Raw genomic sequence first — 21,934 nt, forward strand, 5'->3', positions numbered from 1 at the left:
ATACAGCTAGAGGAATTCTTCACCATGTCCACTGAAGAGCCCTCTGCGTTGGAGACTGCTGAGCAGCGTGCAGAAGAGAACTTTCTCCAGAATGATGATGACAAGGAGCTTCCTGATACGGTTGGTGAGGAAAACATAGAAGACGACCAGGACCCACAAAACGATGTTTCTGGAGTCGACGAGGCCCAGCCGGAGCCCCAGTTCGATCCCGAGCTTCCTCAGGAGGAGCGTCAGGAGTACGACGACGAAGACATCTACAGCATGCAGAGCCACAAGAATGCTCTGGGCGAACAGACGAAAAAGAAGAATATCAGAAGAACCGCCAAAGACGAGCTGGCCACGCCGGCACCCGAGGCCCTGTTTCCTGCTACATACGAGGAGGATGACGGTATCGACTACCTGAACGAGGATCCTGCGGCCAGAAGACGCCGTTTGTTGGAGGAGAAGATGGACCAGGCGGTGAAAAACAAGACAGTGAGAAGAAAGAAGGCCGACGAGGACGACTTGGAGCGCATGCAAGACGACAGGATTGATTTCTTGAAGAACAAGATGATTGAGGCTGCTAACCTCGACGTGGAAAAGAACTCCAACGGGCAGATTGCCACGGAAAAGCTCAAGCTTCTAAGAGAGGTGATTGACACCATGAGCAAGGCCGACTTGGCCATTTCCATTTTGGACAACAACCTTCTTGAGGCCGTGCGTTTGTGGCTTGAGCCCTTGCCTGACGCCTCCATGCCTGCCTATCAGATCCAGAAAGAGTTGATACACTCCCTCACAACTTTGCCTATCAAGACCGACCACTTGGTCGCTTCTGGCATTGGTAAGGTTTTGGTTTTTTACCAGCGCAGTAAGCGTACAGAGCCCACATTAAAGAAGATCGTCGATCGTTTGATCGGCGACTGGACCAGACCCATTCTCAACAAGTCAGACTCATACAAGGATAGAACCATCCGTTTCCACGACTACAACAAGCTGCGCTTCCTGAACCAGTTGCAGCTGAAGAAGCGTTCCAAGCAGATCGAGCCCAAGTCGCTTTACGAGCAGCAGGCTGAGCGCAGAAACAGAGCCGCCATTCCAAGTGCTAGAACCACCGCGTACAAGATCGCTCCAAGAGTGGATCCTAGCTTATTGGCCAGACAGGGTAGGGGTGGCACTGACGAGCGTTTCACCAGAATCAACCGTAAGATGACCAACTCGCGTAAGAAGCTGGTCAAGAAAAGCGGACCTTCCATTGAGGGCAAGAACCTCTCCATGTAATATAAAAAATGTCATCGTTAGTCAAAACTACACTGTAGTGGTGATGTGGAAGAATGTTGTTAGAGGCAGTTTTTCTTCAAGTGTATCAGAGATCATAGTTTGGGGCTCCTTAAGTATGTGACTTGCAGCTGGTATATCACAGGAGCTCTTACCAAAACGGTAGATCCTTATCAATATGGTGCATTAAAAGACCCAAGATAAAGGCCCACTTCTATTGATTGCATCCCATAGTCACCGTTTCAGATCATCATTATTTATGGTATTCAGACCAATGTGGCAGGTTTTCAATATGTGATGGTTCTGAGTATCCAGTCCAGGGCTTCACTGCTATGATCCACGCCTCACATAGAAACGTTCATATAAATCACAAAGCTCTACATAATAAGATGACCTTCATAATTGAGAAGTTTGGCAAACCACATCAAAAAAAATTTTTTTTATCAAGATGTTGGAGTTTTAAGGGTTTCATAGATAAGACTGTGGACTGTGTTGCACACTGGTCAATTTCAACATTGGAAAAATAAACCCCATAATCTGTCCATCAAACTCTTGCATTTCAATAGTATCCTAACTGAGGCTAACTTAAGGGGTTTTTGTTGAACAACTAGGGTAGGATCATAGTGATGGACCATCTCCATCAAGTACACCCCACCGTCGATCTGTGAAAAATTGCCAACAAGTAGTGAAATTTACAGCTGGCTCTACATCGCCAACCCCAACAGCAAAACTGCTCGGCGGCCCGTCGGAACGTTATTATTTTATTGATATGACACATGAGGCAAGGAGCTTACGATCTTGGCTTCTCCTTCTTCTCCTTCCACAAAGCCAACAAGGAGACACCAGAAACCTTGACAACCTTGAATCTGACACCTGGGATATCACCCTTAGCCTTACCTCTTCTACCGAAACCGGCCAACAAGACCTCGTCGTTCTCGTCGACGAAGTTCAAACAACCGTCATTTGGCACGAAAGCGGTGACCTTCTTACCGTTCTTGATCAATTGCACTCTGACACACTTTCTAATAGCGGAGTTTGGCTGCTTGGACTCAATACCGATCTTCTCCAACACAATACCCTTGGCGTGGGAAGAACCACCGAATGGAGACGACTTGAAAGCGGTACCCAACAATCTGGACTTGTAAGCCTGGTCAGCCCATCTGTTGTTACGTCTGTGAACTCTCAACTTTCTGGCCGAGTTAAGACCTCTTGGTTTACCGTTACCCATGTTTGAAGAAGTTGTATGAGAAGGGAAGTTCTGAAGTGAAGGTGAAGATTTTTGGTGGGTAATTTTTTCTCGCGAGCGCATCACGTGAGCTCGCTACGGAAGTGCGATGCCCAGGGGGCCCCAGTGTTCACGTGAGACCGCGAGTCTACAGGGCTCTAGCCCTGCGAACCCCCTGCCAACCTCCCACAATTCTGGCATGGCAGGTTTTGGGAGGTTTTTTGTTGAATTTATGGTTCGTTTAATAGAAAAGGAAGTGGATTTGAATATGTGGTTACGTAGTACAAGGGGACCCTGTTTGTGACTGCTGTGGTCTACCGAGGACATAGTGGAAGAGCGAGGAGGTTGGTCTAGTACGAAACGAAATCAGTTTATCGGTATCGTATAATTGAAAGTGGTTTAATTTACACCTTATTGGGAAGGCGCTTCAAATGGTTGAAATTGAGGTGGGCTAGTTTTGATTGATATGAAGGAGATTTTAGTGCCTTCTACGTCTCTTGTACTGGGCTATGCCAGGCACCCAAAATGCATACCAGAAGCATACAGTTCTTGACCTCATTTCAAATGATGTGCTTATTCAGAAATTTGATGATGTTGTATCGTCTGGGGAGGCACCGTCATGACTGGATGTAAGAACTGGGTGCAAAATGAGAAGTGAAATTTCACTATCTAACATGCTATCAAAGCTCTGAGCAGCCTATAGAATACTGTAAGGAAAATTCTCATACTATCATCATGAGGGATCTGACCATTATTTATTTTGTTGTAGTTGTCTCGATCTTTGCAAATTGGGCTCTTCCCTTGTAGAAGAGGTTCACAACTGTTCTCTCACACTTATGATGAAAAGTTTAGAAACAGGGCCATCAAACTACCAAAATGTCTCTAGAGGCTTTACTTTCCATTATTCTCGCTTCATTATAGATTTCATGGCATTGCTTTTCGGAATACCCGTGCCGAGTCTGGAACCATATGCGGCTTTGAAGCTACAAGACCACAATAGTGCCTAAGCGAGATAAGCTTTGCAGCTTCTATATAGTCCTGACAAATTCTAAGGAATTTCACTGGAAGCCAAATAATTGAATTTGTCATTGAGCTATTCTTTTCTTCTTTAGCTTTATCACCTATACTGTTCTAATACATGGAGACCCTGCAATGCATGCACAGTCTAATCTCAAAATATTCTATTGACGTATTGACACCTTTGATTGTCTCACACTATGTGGGGATTGACAACATCAATATGGTAATAAATCAGCTCAAAGCGTTCATTCAATTTTGTGTAGTTGAAATGGCCAAGCTGGCCGTAGAATTATTTATCGCCCGGAGATAGCGTATTACAATGACAGGTTCATACGGGTTTTCCATACTTAACAATATATTTCACATTCCCAATCTTTCCTGGGTCTACACAAATCCTCTATAAGTAGGTTATTCCTATGTGACTTGAAGCAGAACGCTAGAGACAACACTTCCCGGTTCGTTCTCATTCGACGATCCTGCGCCCGTTCTATACTGTAACAAATGAATATAATGTCTTGCAGCTTATTTGAGAGCAGCTCTAGCCAAAAGCTTTGTCTTTCTGGACTTGAGCGCTTTCAAAAGCAACAAAAAGAGCATGTCGAGCTGGTCCTTGAACATGAATAACAAACCCTGCACGATAACACCCTTGAGCAACTGAGGTGCCACACCCTTGTATAAGCCTCTAAGCTTTTCAGTCTTCCACAAGTGGCTCAATGCCTGTATGAAGCTGTCGAACTTGATGTCTTCCTCCTCCTCGTGTTTTTGCAAGATGATCTTGCCGTTCTTGCCCTCGGGAGCTTTTTGCAGCTTCTTTTGAAGCATGGCCTTGGAGACAATGAGTGGTTGCGTGGCAAGCGTGGCCATGGACTTGGCCAACATACCCAAGCTGAAGGATTCCAAGGGACCCAAGAACTGCTTGTTGTTGTAGAGCACCTGCTTCAAACGCTCGTACGAGCCGTATGTTATACTTGGGTTGATGCACAACACTAAGGAGACGCTCAAACCTCTCCAGAAGCCAACAATGCCGTCATGGACGTAGATCTCCTTGGCCAACTGGAACAACGTACGGTGGTGCTTGTCGGTTTGCTGCTGCGTGGTGATGACACCGATAGGCATTGTGAAGAGCTGGGAAATAGCGGCAGCCAAGGCACCCAAGAACAACTCGATTGGTGTGGAGTGTTTGGCATTGACACCCTTCTTGGTCAATTCACCGTACACCCTCTTGACGATGGAGTACCAGTAAAAGTAGGAGAAGTTCTGAGCCGCCGTGCCCAAAATGGACGAAAGAAGACCGTGGTACCATCCCAAAACGCCCTTCTTCTCGTAGATCTTCTTCAACACATCGGCGGTGTTTTTGTATTTGAGGCCATTGTTGTTGGCCTTTTGCTTGAAAACAGAATCCTCACCCTGCGATGCGGAGCTGCTGAAGCCCGCGTCGGTCTCTTCACCGGCCTTCTTGTCATGTTTCTTCACTTGTGTTTGAATGATGGTTTTGCTCAAATCCAAAGGATAAACCAAGGTATTGGCAATCACAGAGGCCATGGCGCCGGAGGCAGCCTTCTCGAGGGGTGAAAGGGACATGGTGTAGGGATTTTCTAGAAAAGACCTGGAGCCCTAATAAATAAATAAAAGTGGTAGCAAAATAGCGCTGCTGAGTGCGCCAATGAGGAGGTTATATGAGGCTGCGGACCCCGGTTTCTTTTTTCGTTCCTGCCGAGGATATCGCATTCCCCACATGGCAGCTACCGGACCCCTCCTTTGGCAGGCGGCGGCACAGAGCGTTTTTTGAAACCATTTAATAAAATACGGCTTTAAAGCCAGCTCTTGTGATTTCGCCAATGCAATTTTTTTTTCAAAAACGAAGACCATTTGAGCCTGCTAGGCTGCTTCTCTTCTGTGATCACGTGACCTAAACTCTGGGTGCAAATCGCATTGGCACATTCTGGCGTGTGCGCGATAACATGCACATTTGGTCCGTGGTTGCAAAAGAACGGTTTATTTAGCGAGAGGTTGGCGTTTGCCGAAGTTGTTGAATCCTGATTGGTTCAATTTCCCTTGAAAAACCCGTACATCCATTTATTTTTCCCCAGGCGGGGAGCGGCTCTTGCCCAGCGGAGCTTCTGTCTGGTTTAGGCACCAGTCGCCGCTTGAACGGAACGATCAAATCACAGTATCACCTAAACGGCCTCCAAAGAAAATGTCTTCTAAAACCGGCTGCAGCCAATCATGTCACCCGAAATGCATCGATAATTTGCTGCAGTTCCTGTGCTTGCTTGTTTTGGTTGAGTGCCTTGGCTTTTCGAGACATATGATTTTTCCGAATTTTGGGTTGCTTGTGCACAGCGGCTGCTGCAACTGAGACACCACAATAGACGAGTAGCCGAGCCGCTGAACGGTGACATCATCAACGTTTATTTTGTCAAGCCAATACCACCAAGGTGAATTCAACGGTTTTTTGATTTTGGGGATTTTTGGGATACTCCAAAAATTATTTTCATCGGGCCTTGGAATCGTGAAGGTGGGCCCATATGATTTCAGTAATTTTCACAAGACAGTCAAGACAGCGCTCACAGATGGGCAAATCTCATGAGGCATTTTGATTGGAGACTCAAATTTGGCCATGCTAGCTGCGTTTTCTCCATCTCGGCTGATTTTGAGTTTATTTCTTTTCCGTAGATCCTCAGCCTTGATCCTCGGAAGGCATCTCGAGATAAGGTTAGCCGGAGATAAGCTGTGGACATGGCTTGGTTGATAGGAAGAAAGATATTGGTTGAAGGAGTGAATCTGGAATTTGCTCGGAGTATCGGATTTAAGTTATCCAGTAATTGAGGTTCGGTATTTGGTCGATTCTGATGGCACCACTTAATGGCTGCAATAGTGGACTCTATAACAAAGCGAAACATCCGAACTATGATAACCAAGTTATGAACAACAAGCTTATGCTGTTTAATTGTGAGGGCCGTAGATTTGCAGTTTTTAATTATGACTAACCTCTCTGATGAATAGATAACAGGATTCGCTGCAGGGTCCTACTCTAACATATCCATAGGTTAGGTTCGGAAGAGATAAGCAGAAAAAAAAAAAACAGGAAACGAGATCTTGCTAATGGCTTAACATCCGCTTGTCTCTTCTAATCTGAATGTCCCCGATGGACCATAAAACAGCTTCCTCAGGTGGCCCACTCCACAACGTTCCTATCGGTATCACACACAAGTAGACTGTTTGCCCTTGCATCAAAACTCTTGATTCGCCCCTCTCCCCTCTTCAACTCCACAACCACACCCTCCTTGAGCAAATCAACTCCTCTCACCACTCCATCTTCTCCAAACACCCAAAGTCCACTTCCATCAGATCTCCAACTGATAAGTGCCTGACTGTATTTGTCTTGCGGTGACATGGTGTTAATGTTTGTGATGATCTGATTTCGACGAACACTATCGCCGTCTTTGCCAAATTCCTTAAGCGAAACAAGCACCAATCGCATGTAGGGCTCATGAGAGGTACCTACTGCAACCAAAGGAATGGGTCCACCGTTGTAAATTTTAACAGCATGAGGCGAGAATCCAGCAGCAGTGAACTCGGCATCGTTAAGGGCGATTTTGAACGAAAGGTCCAATTTGGTGTCGTTGATAGTGAGTACGTCCATGAGAGTCATTTCTGACTTTCCAACCACAACCACAAGCTGGTCCTGGTAAAGGCATGCGTCCATACACAAGCCTCTATTGGGGAGCTGGTATGGCGTAAAGGCCTCCTCAATACTGTTTTCTTTCATTTCGTACACCTTGACCAAGAAGTCCCAACCCATGGTCACCAAGTAGTTCTTGTCATTCCATTGGACAGGCACGATTTCAGTGATTAACTTGGTGTGAATTTGCTGTTCATAAGTTATTTCAAATTTGGCTTCCTCGTCAAGGCGGCCCATGTAGAGCTTTCCGTTCATACCACATAGAAGTATGGATGAACCAACCACCTTGATGTTTCTCACGACAGTGCCGATGACTCGAGGATTCACAGAAACAACAGTATTCTTGGCCAAATCAGAAACTATCAGGTCCATCTTTGCGGTTGCAAAAAGGCCATAAGTGGTCCCTTTTGTTTCATAGAGTGCACTTGCAACCACCAAATCTCCAACACCAGCTATGTCTCGTGGCGTGTTGGGGTAAGGAGCCAGCCATTCTTTGAATTGGTTCTTCTTGAGTGTTTTAAGCTCCTCGCTAAGCAAGACTTCATGCAGACTTTGTGGTTTTTCCTCAATGCTGATGTACTTGAGTCTGTCGGTGATGATATCGTGGAGGTCTTCTTCGTGAGGCAATTGTGGAGAAATTGGCTTCCCGTGTTCGTTCTCAAAGGTCTTGAGAGTCTCTAGGTACCCCTCCTTTTTGAGGAAATGGGCCACGAACTGATGTACAGACATGGCTTGTTGGATCAAGTAGTACCGATTTGGTGATAACTGCACGTGATGCAATTTTCAAGTCGACCAGAGTTGACATTGGGATTTTTAATTTTGATGTGTTTTACGATATTTTCAAATGATTAAGAGTTTGTTGTTTGTAAGATCTATATTTATTGTGTGTGTATGCTTTGTGGAGTAAAATACTAGTGGTGCAATGCCTCAGGATCCATACAATACAGTGAAGCATTGACACCAAGCTGATGAAATACAAGCGAATGATTCTAATTCTGTAGATGCTATTGGAATGCTATTAAAAAAATGCTATGCTATGTGTGACTGGGCAAGGGAAGATCAAACTTCTTGCACATCTCTTCTGTCTGTGGATTAGGCCAGTACTGAAGAGGTGGTCTTTCGTCCTCAAGCATACTGGGGGCCACGCGTTCAAAATTCAAAGGCACCTCAAGATCCCGACCTGTGTACTCATTTGCAGCCTCAAGGACCTTCTCTTCAAGCTCCTCCACGAACTTCACTCCACTGTGGCCTGAATCGAGTATGATTTGTGGATCTAAATCCAGCCACTGATCGAGGTTATCTTTAATAAACGACTCAATAGTTCGCTGCGCTGCCAAAGCTTGCGGATCGTAAAAGAGCAGCTTGGAGTCTGTCGATGGGTGCAGTCTTGGCTCCACATCCACGTAGTCTAGGAACGCCCTTCGAGGAAGACACTTGTCTAGCGCCAAAAACGACGTTTTCCGGGTCACCTTGCGGAGCTTCTTGGGCGCCGTGTCATCCATATCTAGCTCTATCTCGTTGCTATCACCATCCATGTCGAGGCTGATTTCACTATCGTTACTGCGTTCTTCACTTTCCTTGACTTCCTTCTCGAACTGAGCCGTGAATTTCACGTGTAGATGCAGCGAGAACCAATGAGGTGGGACAAGCTTCTCCAAAGCCGCTCTAGCAGCTGGAGAGCCCAATTTGCCTGACTGCATGTCCTCTTTGAAGAACTTCTTCTTCCTGAGGAGCCCCCTTTCATCGCCATATTGCCAGATCCCCTTTGGCCAATCATGACTAAGGACAATGTCGCTTTTGCCGCTCAAAAGCAATTTAAGGAGGTTCTTGGGCTTGACGTGATACGCCAGTCGAAGCGATCCTGGATTATAAGGAAGCAGGTAATTTTCCGTCCGCTTTCTGTAGAAGGTCAGGCCGTTCCAGATGCCCAGTATCCCGGATATACGGATCCCTTTATACCAGACACTTCCAAATTCTCCCAAGTAGTAGATATTTGGTGCAACCCATCCGCCGTACTGGAGTTCTCGGAGGTAGGAGGAACACTCGTGATTGCCACCAATGAAAATAGTAAGAACAGGGGCCTTTTTCTTGCCAGAATAGTAATCAGCAAAATCACCAAGCTGCTTGTATTTTGGAGGAACGCTGATTGTGTCCAAGTCAGTGATGTTTCTGAGAGCCTGGAAATCACCACATATTATGAGAATCTCAACACCAGGCTTGAGGCTCTTATATATAGCGTCTAGCGCTCCATGACCACACCCTTCCACGGCCACATGTACCATGAAATGTAAAAGAGTGGGTTGTTGTAGATGTTGGTGTGGTGAGACAGTAGGAGCGCTAACTACAGGACATCGCAGTATGGGGATCTATCGATACATATAGACGACACGCTTAAAACTTAAAGACGTGATCCTTGTTGTAGCCCAATTCAGCCAAGACACCAGTGACCTCGCCCTGGTCGGTTGGAGACACCTTCATACCCGAGAGGGCCTTGTACATTGGTGGAGGACCACACACAAAGATCTTGGAGTCCTTGGATGGAGGAGGCAAGTGGTCCTTCAAGAAGTCCTTGCCAATGTAACCGGTGTTGCCTTCCCAGCCATCCTCAGCCTTGTCAACAAAGTAGTGGATCTGGACCTGGTCCTTGTGCTTGGCGGCAATCTCGTCAATCTCCTTCTTCAACAAGATGTCAGGAACGCTGGTTGAGGCGTAGTACAAGTCAACCTTGGTCTTGTCCTCTGGGTTTCTGGCGATCTCGCTGAGCAAGTGGTACAATGGGGTGATACCGGATCCGCCGCCAATCAAAGAGATCTTCTCAAACTGGTTGGGGTCCCACTTCCACTTGACAACAGGGCCCTTGAAAGCAACGGTGTCATCGGGCTTCAAGTTCCATAAGTGCTTGGAGAACTTACCGTTCTCGTAAGTCTTGATAACAAAGTCAATGGTGCCCTTCTGGTCGGAGTCAGAGATTGGGGTGTATGGTCTGATGACGTTGTTACCCTTTTCGGTCACGTACTTTGCCATCAAACAGGAGGCGGTGATCAAACCGGAGGTGTGCTCGGGGTCCTTGAGCTCAAACACGTAGTGTCTGGAGTCGTGGGAGACCTGACGGGCCTCCTTCAACTTCAAGTCGATCCATTCGTCGCCACCGGTGAAGGTCTTACCGGTATCGTTCAAGATAGGGTTGGACAAACGGTAGGCCAAACCAACAGCACCAATGGCACCGGCAGCGCCAATAAGCGGCCACAAGTTTCTGGATTGTAATCTAGCGAGCATTTTAGGAGTAATTGCCTGTGGGGAAATAATCGAGGGGGGTAGAATGGTGGCGCGGAGCTCTCTTTTATATGAGCAATGAGCGTTTCTGAGCAAGAGAGTAAGTGAAAAGACGATAGGTGGAGGGTTCGGGACCTGCACATGCGGGGGCCACCAGGCAATTGTGGGCAGTCTGCCTGAGGCATATTCCGCGCCACACACGGGTCTAAACCCCAGGCCTCAAGAAAAAAAGAATATGGAATCTCGTTGCAGCGGAAGTACCCCTATTTATACTGGGGTCGGGCGACTCGCAGGGGGTGTTTCTAGAGAAGTACAAATACCGCCCGAATCCCCCATGCTTCGTTTTTTGAAATAGGGGACCGGACTCGTAGCAACTCTACTCCGGCACCAAACAGGCCGGTGCACTATCAGCAACCGAGCGTACGACCCACTACGTCAGTTGACTTGTTTGTGTCAGTTAGTCTTTTCCTTAGTAATGTTTAAAGGAAAATCACAGCGGGAATTGCTCCAGGTGGCCAGAACCATCATCCAGCCATTGAAGCCAAATTACCATAAGGGCCAGGCAGGCAAGATCGCCGTGTTTGGTGGTTGTGAGGACTACACGGGTGCACCTTTCTTTCTGGCCCATTCGGCTGCTTTGGTGGGTGCTGACTTGAGCCATGTTGTCTGTGAAAAGCAGGCTGCTCCGGTGATCAAGGGCTATTCGCCAGACTTGATGATCCACCCTTATTTGTACGATTTGGAGAATGCAGACCTTCGCCAGTGGATCTCGCCCGAGATTATCGACAAGCTCAAGAAGAAACCGCTAGAGGAGGTCCTCAATGCCAAGGACGAGCTCGACAAGATTGTGGAATCGCATGTCTTGCCCAAAATCTCGGGGCTTATGCTGAGAGTCGACATGTTCGTGGTTGGTCCTGGTTTTGGCAGAGACCCGCTTATGCTCAAGACCTTGATCCGCGTCATTGAAGAAATTAAGGTCGTGAATAAGCCCGTCATTTTGGACGCCGATCTGCTCTACTTGGTATCGGTTCGCCCTAATCTTGTAAAGGGCTACTCCAAGGCTGTTCTCACGCCCAACGTGGTGGAATTCGGCCGCATCTGCCAGGGTCTTGCAATTGATAACACAGACGATGTTGATTGTGCCAAGCGAGTCCTGAAGGCTTTGGGCCATGTCACTTTGATCAAAAAGGGTGCCCAGGAGGTGATTGTTCGTAACGAGAGCCACATAGTCAACGAGATGCCGGGCTCCCTTAGGCGTGTCGGTGGCCAGGGAGACACTTTAACGGGTGCCTTGGCCACATTGCTTACTTGGGCTGAGCACTACAAATCTGGCTTTTGGGATGGTTCAGGCAAGATTGACGAGGACGAAGCTGTGTTGCTTGCCTGTTTCGCTGCTTGTTCTGTGGTCCGTGTGGCCAGCTCCAAGGCTTTCTATAAGTACAAGAGAGCGATGCAGGCCCTGAATGTCCACGAGTACTTGGGGGAGGCATTTGAAGAGTTGTTTGGAGCCTAGTGGACAATGAGTCTTCACGTTTTCGATGTTAATGAACAAAGACATTCTTGCGCCTGGTGGTCTGTCAACATAAGTCACCTGGAACTACGTTAGCTGCTGGCGGCTTGAGGGTCCATCAGACATGAACTTAGGTGTCGGAAGAGGTGAATGCTGTGGAGCAGGAGAGCCAATTCACCACAGGTTTGGTTTCTACAGCTTTGAACCTGAAGCGCCCTAGTTGAGCAGATATCGCCCGCATCCCTGGAATCTCTTCACAAATGGAACCCGACACCAGTCATCTGTCTGTTTACATCGTTAACCATTCCTGGTGCAGTGGTCGTGACACCAGCAGCTTGTTCAAATATGGCAATTGCACGCAAACAACTTGGGTAACTCAAGCGCAAGAACTTTTTTCGTCTCGTTATACCTATTTTGGTCTCATGGAATAGGGCCAAAAAAGGCAACAATAAAGTCAAATGAGATACTAGATAAGCTGACCGTGAATGGTATCATGGTCACATCAGCGTGTTGGTGTTTCCTCAACGAGCAAGAGAAGGCAGTATAAGATGGAGGCATAACCCCTACTTTGGCGACCTCGTCAGTCAATATTGGCAATGGAAGGCGATCATCTTTTCTTTCTCAAGAACAACGAAGACCAACGCTACCTTGAGAAAGAGGTGACAACAATGTTGGAGGCTGATCCATCAACATTTCGTGGTCATGACTCCAGCTCCTTTAAGGTTGGTGATATTGTCTGGACTATGACGGCTTTGCAGCTACCCAGGGGCTCTGTGAGGTACTCAAAGAATCTGCTTGCCGTAGAAGGTGCTCGTAAGAGAGAAGGCATGCTGGTCTTGGGCTCCGGGCCCAATTTCAAAGATGGTCGATGCAGACTTGTCTACTCTTTCATACATCCGTGGCAACTTGCAGTCGATCCATTTGGGGTACTCAAGAAGTCAGCATTTGTCTCGAAATTGGAATCTCATGGCTCTATCTTTGGCTTTCGTTGTCTTCGAGTGGGCGATTTAAGGATCCCACACGAGCCCGGCGTCCGAAACATACATACAAATGCGTTTTATGGATGTTCAGCAAACCAAGTCTTATCAAACTGTCCTGCGGAAGAATTGGGAACGAAGGCTGCCATAAATGGAAGGCTTCACTTTTTTTTGCCCCAAGACAACCGCAGTGTCTACCCATACATCATTGTGGCGCCTTGCACAAAAGTTCTGGATTTTTTGGTGCCTACATTACGCACAGACATGCCCCTGTTTTGCAACTGTCTAACAGGCTTGACGGTGAATCGCATCAAGGTTACTCTTAAGGAGTACACTTCTTGCAAAGTAAAACAAGGGTCTAGTCTCGACATCGAAACGGAAGTGCGTAGCATCGTTTTACAAGATAAGTCTTACATGACAAGATTGACTGGTCTGATTTCGAGAAGCGGGATGGCTTCATCATTGCGACTCCCCAAAGAGCCTGTACTGTTGCTGGCTTCCTAATCTAGGACCTACATTCTTTTCCGACAATTGCACCCGTACCTACGCTATAAGGTTTTCCATTTCGGTAGAATGTACGAACCAAAGATGTTCTTCAGAATTCTGGGCTGAAATAAAGATTAATGTCGCAGTTGAGGACCATAATTCTAGCTTGCGACTTCGTCAGCCACAATTGAAGAAAGTTCAAGATATGGTGTTTTTCGATGAATGTCCATGGTCGCCGTCTGTATTGCAGGATGTTAGACGGAGTGTGGCGAAGAAGATAATTATTTCCAAGCCTGCTTACTTAGAGCACCATACATGCTCCTACTTTCTAAACAATAAGCTTCATACTTGCATTTCGATATCTTCTCGCAAGCTCAGACCGCCAAAGAAAGCTGAGCAAAACTCTAGGCGGAGGAATGATGAGAAACTCATCAAGAGTCTCACAGATGGTGGTTTTTCCAGTGAAGGAAGTCACACTGTATCTAACTCCAGCGAGATTCAGCTTTTGAAATCACCGTTTTTGTCTCTTCAGCAAACTTGATGAATTGAACAATTACCAACCCACTTTCGGCAATCTTCATCTAAGCGCAATGTTATCAGGAGATTATGGTCAATTTGTTCCCGGAAGTAATCTCAAGAATGCACTCACCGTCTACATATTAGGCCCGCAGGTCCCGACTTTATTACTAAGGGCAATATCCATGATGATAGTCATGAAGAGTACTAGAGTGACACTGCAGAGTCATTCCGAACCCGAGGAGAAAGTATTCGAATTAAAAACGACACGTCTTAAGGAACCTTTGATACTCGATGAGATCGACAGAAGTGTGGACAGTGAGCTTACGGGGGTGGACGGAAAAAGGAAGTGTGTCACAATCAGAATACCGGCTCATGTAACATCAGCCTCGATTCCTAAGCTTTTGCCGTCTGTGCTCTCCAAAAGTTTACATAAGGAGTATTTTATAGTTGTGAAAGTGGAGTTGGAGAGGCAAAACGGTCAAAATATTCGCCTTGGCTTTTTCCTTCCCATCCATCCGACGCCCTCCAGGATTTTCTGAGATTGAATCTGAAAACTAGGAGAGTTGTTTTACATGATGGGTTGATCAGAAATACGCATGTAGCCTCTCATGATATGAAGCATACTTGCCTTTGAAATGCTCGGAAGTCAAACTGCAAGGCACAATTTTCATGGACTATGTCATTTGTCCTTCTCTTCGATGTTTAAAATTGTAAATACTATAGGCGGGTTCAAACCCAGATGAATCTGATATATACTGAAAAACCCAAGCATCTACAGAATTGTAATATGTAGCACCTTTAGGTATCCAGAGAGGCATTTACTCAATTTGTTGAAGGTAGATATCGAAGTATCAAGTGCCCTTTGTTCGAACGATGTACACATTTCAAACATGGAATTTAGTAAGCTTTGGATTTAATGTGACTTTGATTATCAAGATGTTTCATTTTTAATTTAAAGTAAAACTAGAAGAAAATCTACATCAAAGTCTTCCAGATAGACCCTTCACGTATGTCCGAAAGTTTTGCACCCAACCCGTTGTGCCGGATAAGACCACAGCATGCGGATCTACGGATGCGGGGCAGAGCAGACTAAAACCAGCAAGTCCCATCCGGTTATCCGAAACACTCTCATAACTAAAAGCAAGCCCTAAATAGTCTCGAAACACCGATCCATCTTTCTACCTCCGGCCAAAAGGCCCAAGGGGCTCCTTATGATTTTTGACCACCCTGCCTGCACACAAGTTCGTTAATGCCGCCATCACCCCGCGCTTCAAGATCGTGATATCATCCTCGGAACAACTATATAAGGCTCCGATTCCACACGAGTTTTTGAAACAACCACTTTTTATTTATTACCATGGACGCCAGCTGTGGGCCCTCAAGCGCCCTTTCACAGCTTTCAAAACACACCCAGCGTGACACCTCTCTCCAGCATGGATTGGTGAACAGAAACGAAAATCAGCAGCACCGACCAGGATTCAGAAACCAGCCGGGCTTCGACGCCCTGCTCAACCAGGAGTTTCAGAACTTCAGCGGTCGGACCAGCGGAGCGCCAGCTTTCCAGGACCAGTTTGCTGGAGCAGGCCCTATACATCCACAGCAACACCAGCAGCATCGTCAACCCAATCAGAGACAGCAGAATCGGTGGATCCAGGACTTCAACGGGCTCTCCTTAGAGAACAAACCTATGAACGCTCAAAGCGGGCAAGGCCAGCAGGGCAAGTCTGATTGGCACAGACAGTTTATGAACCAGATGAACAATCAGCCCCAGGTTCAGCAAAACAGAGCCAACTACCAAATGGGACAGATGGGCCAGATGGGCCACATGAACCAGATGGGCCAATACAGGTACCAGGGAATGCAGAACATGCAGCCTCAGAACGAAAAAGCCCAGGTTGAGGCAGATCTTGTTGGAGACAGCGAGGCGCTTGATTCTCATTTTGACCAGCTCGAGAAGGAGCTAGCGATGGAGGAGCAGGTAGACTCCGAGGAGGCGCTGATTAAAGAAATCGACAAGGAGCAGTTTGTTCAGGCTGCCAAGGAGGTGCAGAAGTCGATGAGAGGTGAGAACAACCTCAGGCTGGAGGAGACTACGCTGAAGTTTGAGGAGCTGAACTTCTTGAAACTCATGAACAACATCTCAGACCGCAAGGTGGAATTGTCCAGAGAGGGCGATAAACTTGTGGAGGCTGCGTCAGGTGAGGATATCAGACAGCACTTGAGCGATCCTCTCAAGTACGAGAAAGATCCAAACTACCACCAGCAAGAACACGAGCCTCTGGTACATGGTGGATATTCAGGAATGCCGCTCCGCCCTGATGCCGTGCCCGAGGTGACCAAGGAATCGGAAAATGTCCAAAGCCATCTACCAGACCCCTTGGCCCACATCAAGGATGGTCTGCTTCCGGACAACTTGAGTGCTTTGCAAGCTGCCAAAATCATTTCTGGCGGTCAGGTCACGGGAAATACATGGATGGAGGACGAGTCGTGGCTTGGAATTCCAGGAGGCCCAGGAGTTGACAGCGGCAACAGCTCCAGTGGGAACAGTATAATGGAACCTCACTGGCAGGAGGTGTACGACGATTACCGCCACGATGATGACTACCATTGAGAGGAATGAGGCAACAACGATGGCCACGTTTGATAGAGGCGATTCGGTTGTCATGTCACGAATAAACGACTGTGCATACTTGGTTTGTAGGTTGAGAGATGGTGGATCCTGCGGTGGTTGACCAATTGTGAATTGGAAAAGTGTTCAGGAGATCACAGTGCTTACCATAAAGCAAGAATTCCGAGTTTCGATAAATAAGAATCTAATTTCAGCTAACGTTAATCATAGTGAACGAGAAGATCAGATATTTTAGGTTTCTGCATTCCTGAGCCATCAAGATGCAAATCAGACCGCTACAGCCAGGGCCGGCCGTGGCTTATACAAAAAATAAAAGTACGACAAAAACGAAAACCCTCCAATTCACCAAATCTTCACCCTGTAAGTCACAAGACTCTAAAATTCTAAAATTCACCTTTTTCATCCACCTCATCGAATACATCATACTCGTTCCTTTTGCAACCAATCCTGTTGTGTCGATCTCTCCTGCGTACGTCACTGGACACTAAGTTATGAAACAGGTTACGAGGAATGCCCAGGCCACTATGGGCCCAACAATGGGTGAAAAAAAGGAAAACTATTTAGTCCAGACTGCATACACGGAGCCCAACGGTCGGGCGATGCTGCAGATCTTGAAACGAGATACCAAAGCAACATTCACAAGACAATTCAACATTTGCCAACATTGAAGGGTCCCTTCGTTTCAGATCTAAAGGGGAAGAAGATACACGAGCCTGCACAGAAGACGGACCACAGCAGTCCATCGACGTACAGCTTAGAGGTGTTACTTATGCGGCCTGCAGGATACACATTTCTTTTTCTGCTTCTTACTGGACAGTTCCCTCCGACAAACGTAATGGTACCGCCATTACGTAGATAGTGGGGATCCAGAATGCCCGAAAACGCTGCCAGGTAGGGCAGTTTAGCAAGTAAAGATGGTAGAGGAGTTCGGAAAAACCATGGCGAGATCAGCCTCGGGCCAATGGAGATATTTCGGACTTTCTTGACAGCATCACCGAATAATCAGCATGCCCTCTGTGGACCAACCCCTCCTGCGGAATCACTGTCGGAGGTCCAGGCCTGCGCGTTTCTTTTTACCACATCCACCACTGCCTTTCTTTCTTTTTCGTGATGTAATCACACATTGCTCAAGGCATCGCCGGCGCCGTCCTGCAGAATACATGGGCTGGGTTATTCCGGCCGCCGTTTCTTTTTCTTGACATATATAACTCCCCATTTCCTGCCCAATTGATTCGAATTTTTATCATCACAAACATCATGACTGCTCCATACCCAATCCCAAAGCCATTCAGAATCTGCATTATCGGTTCCGGTAACTGGGGTACCGCCGTGGCCAAGCTTGTGGCCGAGAACACCGCTGAGAAGCCTGAAATTTTTGAACCAAAGGTGAACATGTGGGTGTTTGAGGAAGAAATCGAGGGCAAGAAGTTGACTGAAATCATCAACTCCGAGCACGAGAACGTCAAGTACCTCCCAGGCGTTAAGTTGCCAGAGAACCTCGTTGCCAACCCAGACATCGTCTCCACTGTTGAGGATGCTGATCTCTTGGTTTTCAACATTCCTCACCAGTTCCTTCCAAAGACCTGCAAGCAGCTTATTGGAAAGGTGAAGCCCACCGCCAGAGCCATCTCCTGTCTTAAGGGTTTGGAGGTTGACGCCAATGGCTGCAAGTTGTTGTCTCAGTCCATCACCGACACCTTGGGCATCTACTGTGGTGTCCTTTCTGGTGCCAACATTGCCAACGAGGTTGCCAGAGGCAGATGGTCCGAGACTTCCATTGCCTACAACCAGCCAGACGACTTCCGTGGCGAAGGTAAGGACATTGACGAGTACGTCTTGAAGGAGGCTTTCCACAGAACCTACTTCCACGTCAGAGTGATCAAGGATGTCATTGGTGCCTCTATCGCTGGTGCTTTGAAGAATGTCGTCGCCTGTGCCGCTGGTTTCGTCGAGGGCGCCGGCTGGGGTGACAATGCCAAGTCTGCCATCATGAGAATTGGTCTTGCTGAGACCATCCGTTTCTCTTCTTACTGGGAGAAGTTCCACATCCAGGGTCTTTCCGCACCAAACCCCTCTACCTTCACTCAGGAGTCTGCCGGTGTCGCTGACCTTATCACTACCTGCTCTGGTGGCAGAAACGTCAAGGTTGCTCGTTACATGATCGAGAACAAGGTGGACGCTTGGGAAGCCGAGAAGAAGTTGCTCAACGGCCAATCTTCTCAGGGTATCATCACCGCCAAGGAGGTGCACGAGCTTTTGGTGAACTACAAGCTCCAGCACGAGTTCCCATTGTTCGAGGCCACCTACAACGTCATCTACGAGAACGCTGACATCAACGAGTGGCCTGTTCTCTTGGAGCAGGACGCCTAATCCAGCATTGTATACTAGTCACAGATAAAATAAATTATAGAGATTGAAAGCAGTGTAGACAAGTGTTGAATGAAAGATATGATATAGACTTCACCCCTTTTTAGTGCGTTTAGTGTTACATCTTGACGAGCCGGGCATTTGCCAATATTCCAGGTAAACCAAACTATACGATTTCTAGAAAGTGTCCGCTAACGGATATCAGTATGATAAAAGGATAACCTGCTTCTACAATTATCAACAGCTATAGACTGTCAAATCACCGGGTCATCACTTCCCTAGTTTTTTCGGTTTACAAAACGCAAGGGTACATGAAGGTTAGTGGATAACCGTCATTGTGAAAAAAAAGTGCACTTGAAACAATATACCTTTAAATACATTTGAAAGCGACAGATCTGAAGATTGCACTTTTTCAGACGAGATTCCCGTTTTCAGCAGAATCCATGAAACACCCGTCGCTTCATTCGACTAATAATCCAAGCTTGAGAGGTCCCAAACTAACATGTGACCTGATGCCCCAAACAAAGAATCTGTGTCATGAGTTTGACAAATACTAAATCATATCTCGCGAGGCCTTCAGTAGATCTCAATTCGCTATCAATCAACCCAGGCAACCATCTCCACCCACAACAATTCCTGATCTCCACAAAAACACGAAATCCACAAAAATACGAATCACTTAATTTCTCTTAGTCGAACCACAAACCCCCATCATCCTCCCCGGATCATCCCACGCCGATCTGCCTCAGCCGTGCATTGCGATCTGATTTCGCAGCCATTCCCTCCATCCATCAATACACCTTTCCACACAAAAACCCCAGATCTCCGTCCCTGCCCAAAATCCCCCAACATTTCCCCTCCTCCCGGCCGCCAGTTCCCCCCACGGTTCAAATTCCCACCGTTTCCCCGTCCATGTGATTTTCACGTGTCGCCCACACATGCCGGTTCGACCGACTCACTTGCAACTTTCTCCACAAAACCACCCCAGATGACCGACACAGACGTGCTAGCCCACCTCCGAGCATACAAAACGCAGAACTACCTGCTGGGGCCCGTCAGCGTGTGGCACCGCGTTCCGGTCGTCCGAAGAGCCCTGGTTTTCATCCTTCTTTTCATCGGTCTGGTTGGTGAGCTTCGGGTTGTTTTGACCAAGCGGTCTCTGAAACTCCGGACGTTTCCAGGCCACATTTCGCTTCCGGGCGGCAAGGCAGATACAGGCTTGGAGCTGCCGTGGCAGGTGAGTCGCCGTGAAATGAGTGAAGAAATCGGCCTCAGCGAAGACAACGACTTCCTAGAGAGCAACTACGGTTTCACCATCGAACACATCAACGAGATGCCGTGCTACCTTCTGCGGACGATCCTGGCCGTCAGGCCGTGCATTGGGTTCATGAAATTCAAGGAAAACGGCCGCAGTAGGGAGGAATTGTTGGAAAGACTCAAGCTTAGGGTCAATCCGGGAGAGAGCTCGTCCATCTTTAGTTGTCCGCTTCGTGACTTTCTTTACCCTGCCGTGGAGGAGACCGCCCAGGAGGCGCTCGAAAGAACCCACCATTTGATCAAATGGGCCGGGATCCCATGGCATTTGCGCTCATACACTTTTCCTCAATTGAACATTAAGGAGGCCGCGTGGCTCCAGGGCTTCAAGGATATCTCTGCTTCGGAGGAGGAGTGTTCGGCTGACGAGGACGCCAAGCTGGCCCAGACGCCTCCACCTACGCCTCGAAAGAAACAGAAAAAGGACTTAACGTCCTGGGGCCAGCTTGGATCTCGTATGGACGAGGAAACCAACACGAAAATCTACGACGTGTGGGGGCTCACGGCAAATATCCTCCATGACTTGGCAGAAGTCGTCTACCTTAGCCATTCTGTGAATGGCAGGCAGCTTGGAGAAGAGGAGCTCATACACAGTTTGTGGAAGCACGGGCAGCTCAAGGGCAAGGTACGTTCCGAGCAGGAGGCTGCATTGATTTCACTGACGCCTACAGATAAGGTTTCATTTAGCGATGTGATGCCCCGGTCCGAGTTTCTTCGTCTCAAGCGGTTGTACAAGATATAGGCCGGGAGTCGAAGGACGCGAACAGGAGAAGATTTGGGTGTATGCTAAAATTGAGGCTCCTTTGATCTTAATGGGACGACAAGGGGCCTGCTGCATTGAAGATGGCATTATCAGCACCTGCTTCATGTTTCTTTAATAGGTCTACGCATCTGAGTGAGATCCTTGACGTCTCACCGCTGACCTGGTCAACCGACGATCTCCAACATTCTCTTCAACTTTCCAACATCTCAAAAGCTCATATCACAACCCTCTCACATCTAACTAGAATACATATGGCATGGATGCAAATGTAGTGCGCACTGTACACAGCTGCATCATTATCACCACTTTTCATGAATCAAGATCAAGACGACCTTGTGATCCAGCTTCTAGAGCGTCTAGATCGCTACGAAAAACTAGCCAATGACACCTTCCGTGTGAACTTCATCACCGGCATGCAGCATCTCAGCAGAGCCAACTTCAACAGTGAAAACAGGAAGTATGGCATGGATTCGCTTGATCGAAGGCCATATGATGCCTGTAAGGTGGTGGAGGGCAATGGTAGTTTTAAGCTTAGGGACAGGTTGAAGGAATTGAAAGAGAAGAAAAAGCTGGATCTGGAGAAGGAGAAGCTGGAGCCGGAAAAGGAGAATACGCTGGAGGACCCGGCTCTCAGACAGAGGAAGAAAGATCCAGCCAAAGGCGAGAAATCCGAGCCAAAAAGCAAAAAAGAAGGTGTTTCAGAAAAAAGCATCGATCCTCCGTCCCTCCGAGACCCAATCTACCAATTTGGCGTCCTAGTTCCCTACCAATTGCGTAATGCTCAATCGTCCTTCAACGACTCCTTGACAGACATTGTCAACATGGTGAACCTCCGGCAGGAACTCACCGAATTGATACAAAAAATCGAATCTACAGAAGCCTCGGGCAACGCCTCGGCCTCTACCTAATATC

General features: G+C 47.4%; 11 protein-coding genes across 11 annotated transcripts; 6 read left to right on the plus strand and 5 right to left on the minus strand. All coding sequences in view use genetic code 12, as the record gives it.

Annotated features, from left to right (window-relative positions):
- Nucleotides 1–24: 24 nt before the first annotated feature.
- Nucleotides 25–1,257, plus strand: CXQ87_001933 (uncharacterized protein; the record flags this gene model as incomplete). Its single annotated transcript, XM_025480455.1, has 1 exon — nucleotides 25–1,257. One exon carries the CDS (start codon nucleotides 25–27, stop codon nucleotides 1,255–1,257), a length of 1,233 nt encoding a protein of 410 aa, XP_025334755.1.
- Nucleotides 1,258–2,044: 787 nt separating this feature from the next.
- Nucleotides 2,045–2,482, minus strand: RPS23A (40S ribosomal protein uS12; the record flags this gene model as incomplete). The annotated part of the gene is made up of 1 exon (XM_025480456.1): nucleotides 2,045–2,482. One exon carries the CDS (start codon nucleotides 2,480–2,482, stop codon nucleotides 2,045–2,047), a length of 438 nt encoding a protein of 145 aa, XP_025334756.1.
- A 1,539-nt stretch (nucleotides 2,483–4,021) lies between these two features.
- Nucleotides 4,022–5,080, minus strand: ANT1 (Ant1p; the record flags this gene model as incomplete). The annotated part of the gene is made up of 1 exon (XM_025480457.1): nucleotides 4,022–5,080. The coding sequence occupies one exon, from the start codon at nucleotides 5,078–5,080 to the stop codon at nucleotides 4,022–4,024; it is 1,059 nt and encodes a 352-aa protein (XP_025334757.1).
- Nucleotides 5,081–6,668: 1,588 nt separating this feature from the next.
- CXQ87_001936 (uncharacterized protein) lies at nucleotides 6,669–7,913 on the minus strand (the record flags this gene model as incomplete). The annotated part of the gene is made up of 1 exon (XM_025480458.1): nucleotides 6,669–7,913. The coding sequence occupies one exon, from the start codon at nucleotides 7,911–7,913 to the stop codon at nucleotides 6,669–6,671; it is 1,245 nt and encodes a 414-aa protein (XP_025334758.1).
- A 305-nt stretch (nucleotides 7,914–8,218) lies between these two features.
- Nucleotides 8,219–9,466, minus strand: DBR1 (RNA lariat debranching enzyme; the record flags this gene model as incomplete). Its single annotated transcript, XM_025480459.1, has 1 exon — nucleotides 8,219–9,466. One exon carries the CDS (start codon nucleotides 9,464–9,466, stop codon nucleotides 8,219–8,221), a length of 1,248 nt encoding a protein of 415 aa, XP_025334759.1.
- A 109-nt stretch (nucleotides 9,467–9,575) lies between these two features.
- MCR1 (cytochrome-b5 reductase) lies at nucleotides 9,576–10,460 on the minus strand (the record flags this gene model as incomplete). Its single annotated transcript, XM_025480460.1, has 1 exon — nucleotides 9,576–10,460. One exon carries the CDS (start codon nucleotides 10,458–10,460, stop codon nucleotides 9,576–9,578), a length of 885 nt encoding a protein of 294 aa, XP_025334760.1.
- Nucleotides 10,461–10,932: 472 nt separating this feature from the next.
- Nucleotides 10,933–11,970, plus strand: CXQ87_001939 (NADHX dehydratase; the record flags this gene model as incomplete). Its single annotated transcript, XM_025480461.1, has 1 exon — nucleotides 10,933–11,970. One exon carries the CDS (start codon nucleotides 10,933–10,935, stop codon nucleotides 11,968–11,970), a length of 1,038 nt encoding a protein of 345 aa, XP_025334761.1.
- Nucleotides 11,971–15,306: 3,336 nt separating this feature from the next.
- Nucleotides 15,307–16,560, plus strand: CXQ87_001940 (uncharacterized protein; the record flags this gene model as incomplete). Its single annotated transcript, XM_025480462.1, has 1 exon — nucleotides 15,307–16,560. One exon carries the CDS (start codon nucleotides 15,307–15,309, stop codon nucleotides 16,558–16,560), a length of 1,254 nt encoding a protein of 417 aa, XP_025334762.1.
- A 1,275-nt stretch (nucleotides 16,561–17,835) lies between these two features.
- Nucleotides 17,836–18,948, plus strand: GPD2 (Gpd2p; the record flags this gene model as incomplete). The annotated part of the gene is made up of 1 exon (XM_025480463.1): nucleotides 17,836–18,948. The coding sequence occupies one exon, from the start codon at nucleotides 17,836–17,838 to the stop codon at nucleotides 18,946–18,948; it is 1,113 nt and encodes a 370-aa protein (XP_025334763.1).
- A 985-nt stretch (nucleotides 18,949–19,933) lies between these two features.
- On the plus strand, nucleotides 19,934–21,001 carry PCD1 (8-oxo-dGTP diphosphatase; the record flags this gene model as incomplete). Its single annotated transcript, XM_025480464.1, has 1 exon — nucleotides 19,934–21,001. One exon carries the CDS (start codon nucleotides 19,934–19,936, stop codon nucleotides 20,999–21,001), a length of 1,068 nt encoding a protein of 355 aa, XP_025334764.1.
- Nucleotides 21,002–21,333: 332 nt separating this feature from the next.
- VMA22 (Vma22p) lies at nucleotides 21,334–21,930 on the plus strand (the record flags this gene model as incomplete). Its single annotated transcript, XM_025480465.1, has 1 exon — nucleotides 21,334–21,930. The coding sequence occupies one exon, from the start codon at nucleotides 21,334–21,336 to the stop codon at nucleotides 21,928–21,930; it is 597 nt and encodes a 198-aa protein (XP_025334765.1).
- Nucleotides 21,931–21,934: the final 4 nt, after the last annotated feature.

This window comes from Candidozyma duobushaemuli (genome assembly GCF_002926085.2).
Source record: "Candidozyma duobushaemuli strain B09383 chromosome Unknown B_B09383, whole genome shotgun sequence".
NCBI lineage: Eukaryota > Fungi > Ascomycota > Pichiomycetes > Serinales > Metschnikowiaceae > Candidozyma > Candidozyma duobushaemuli.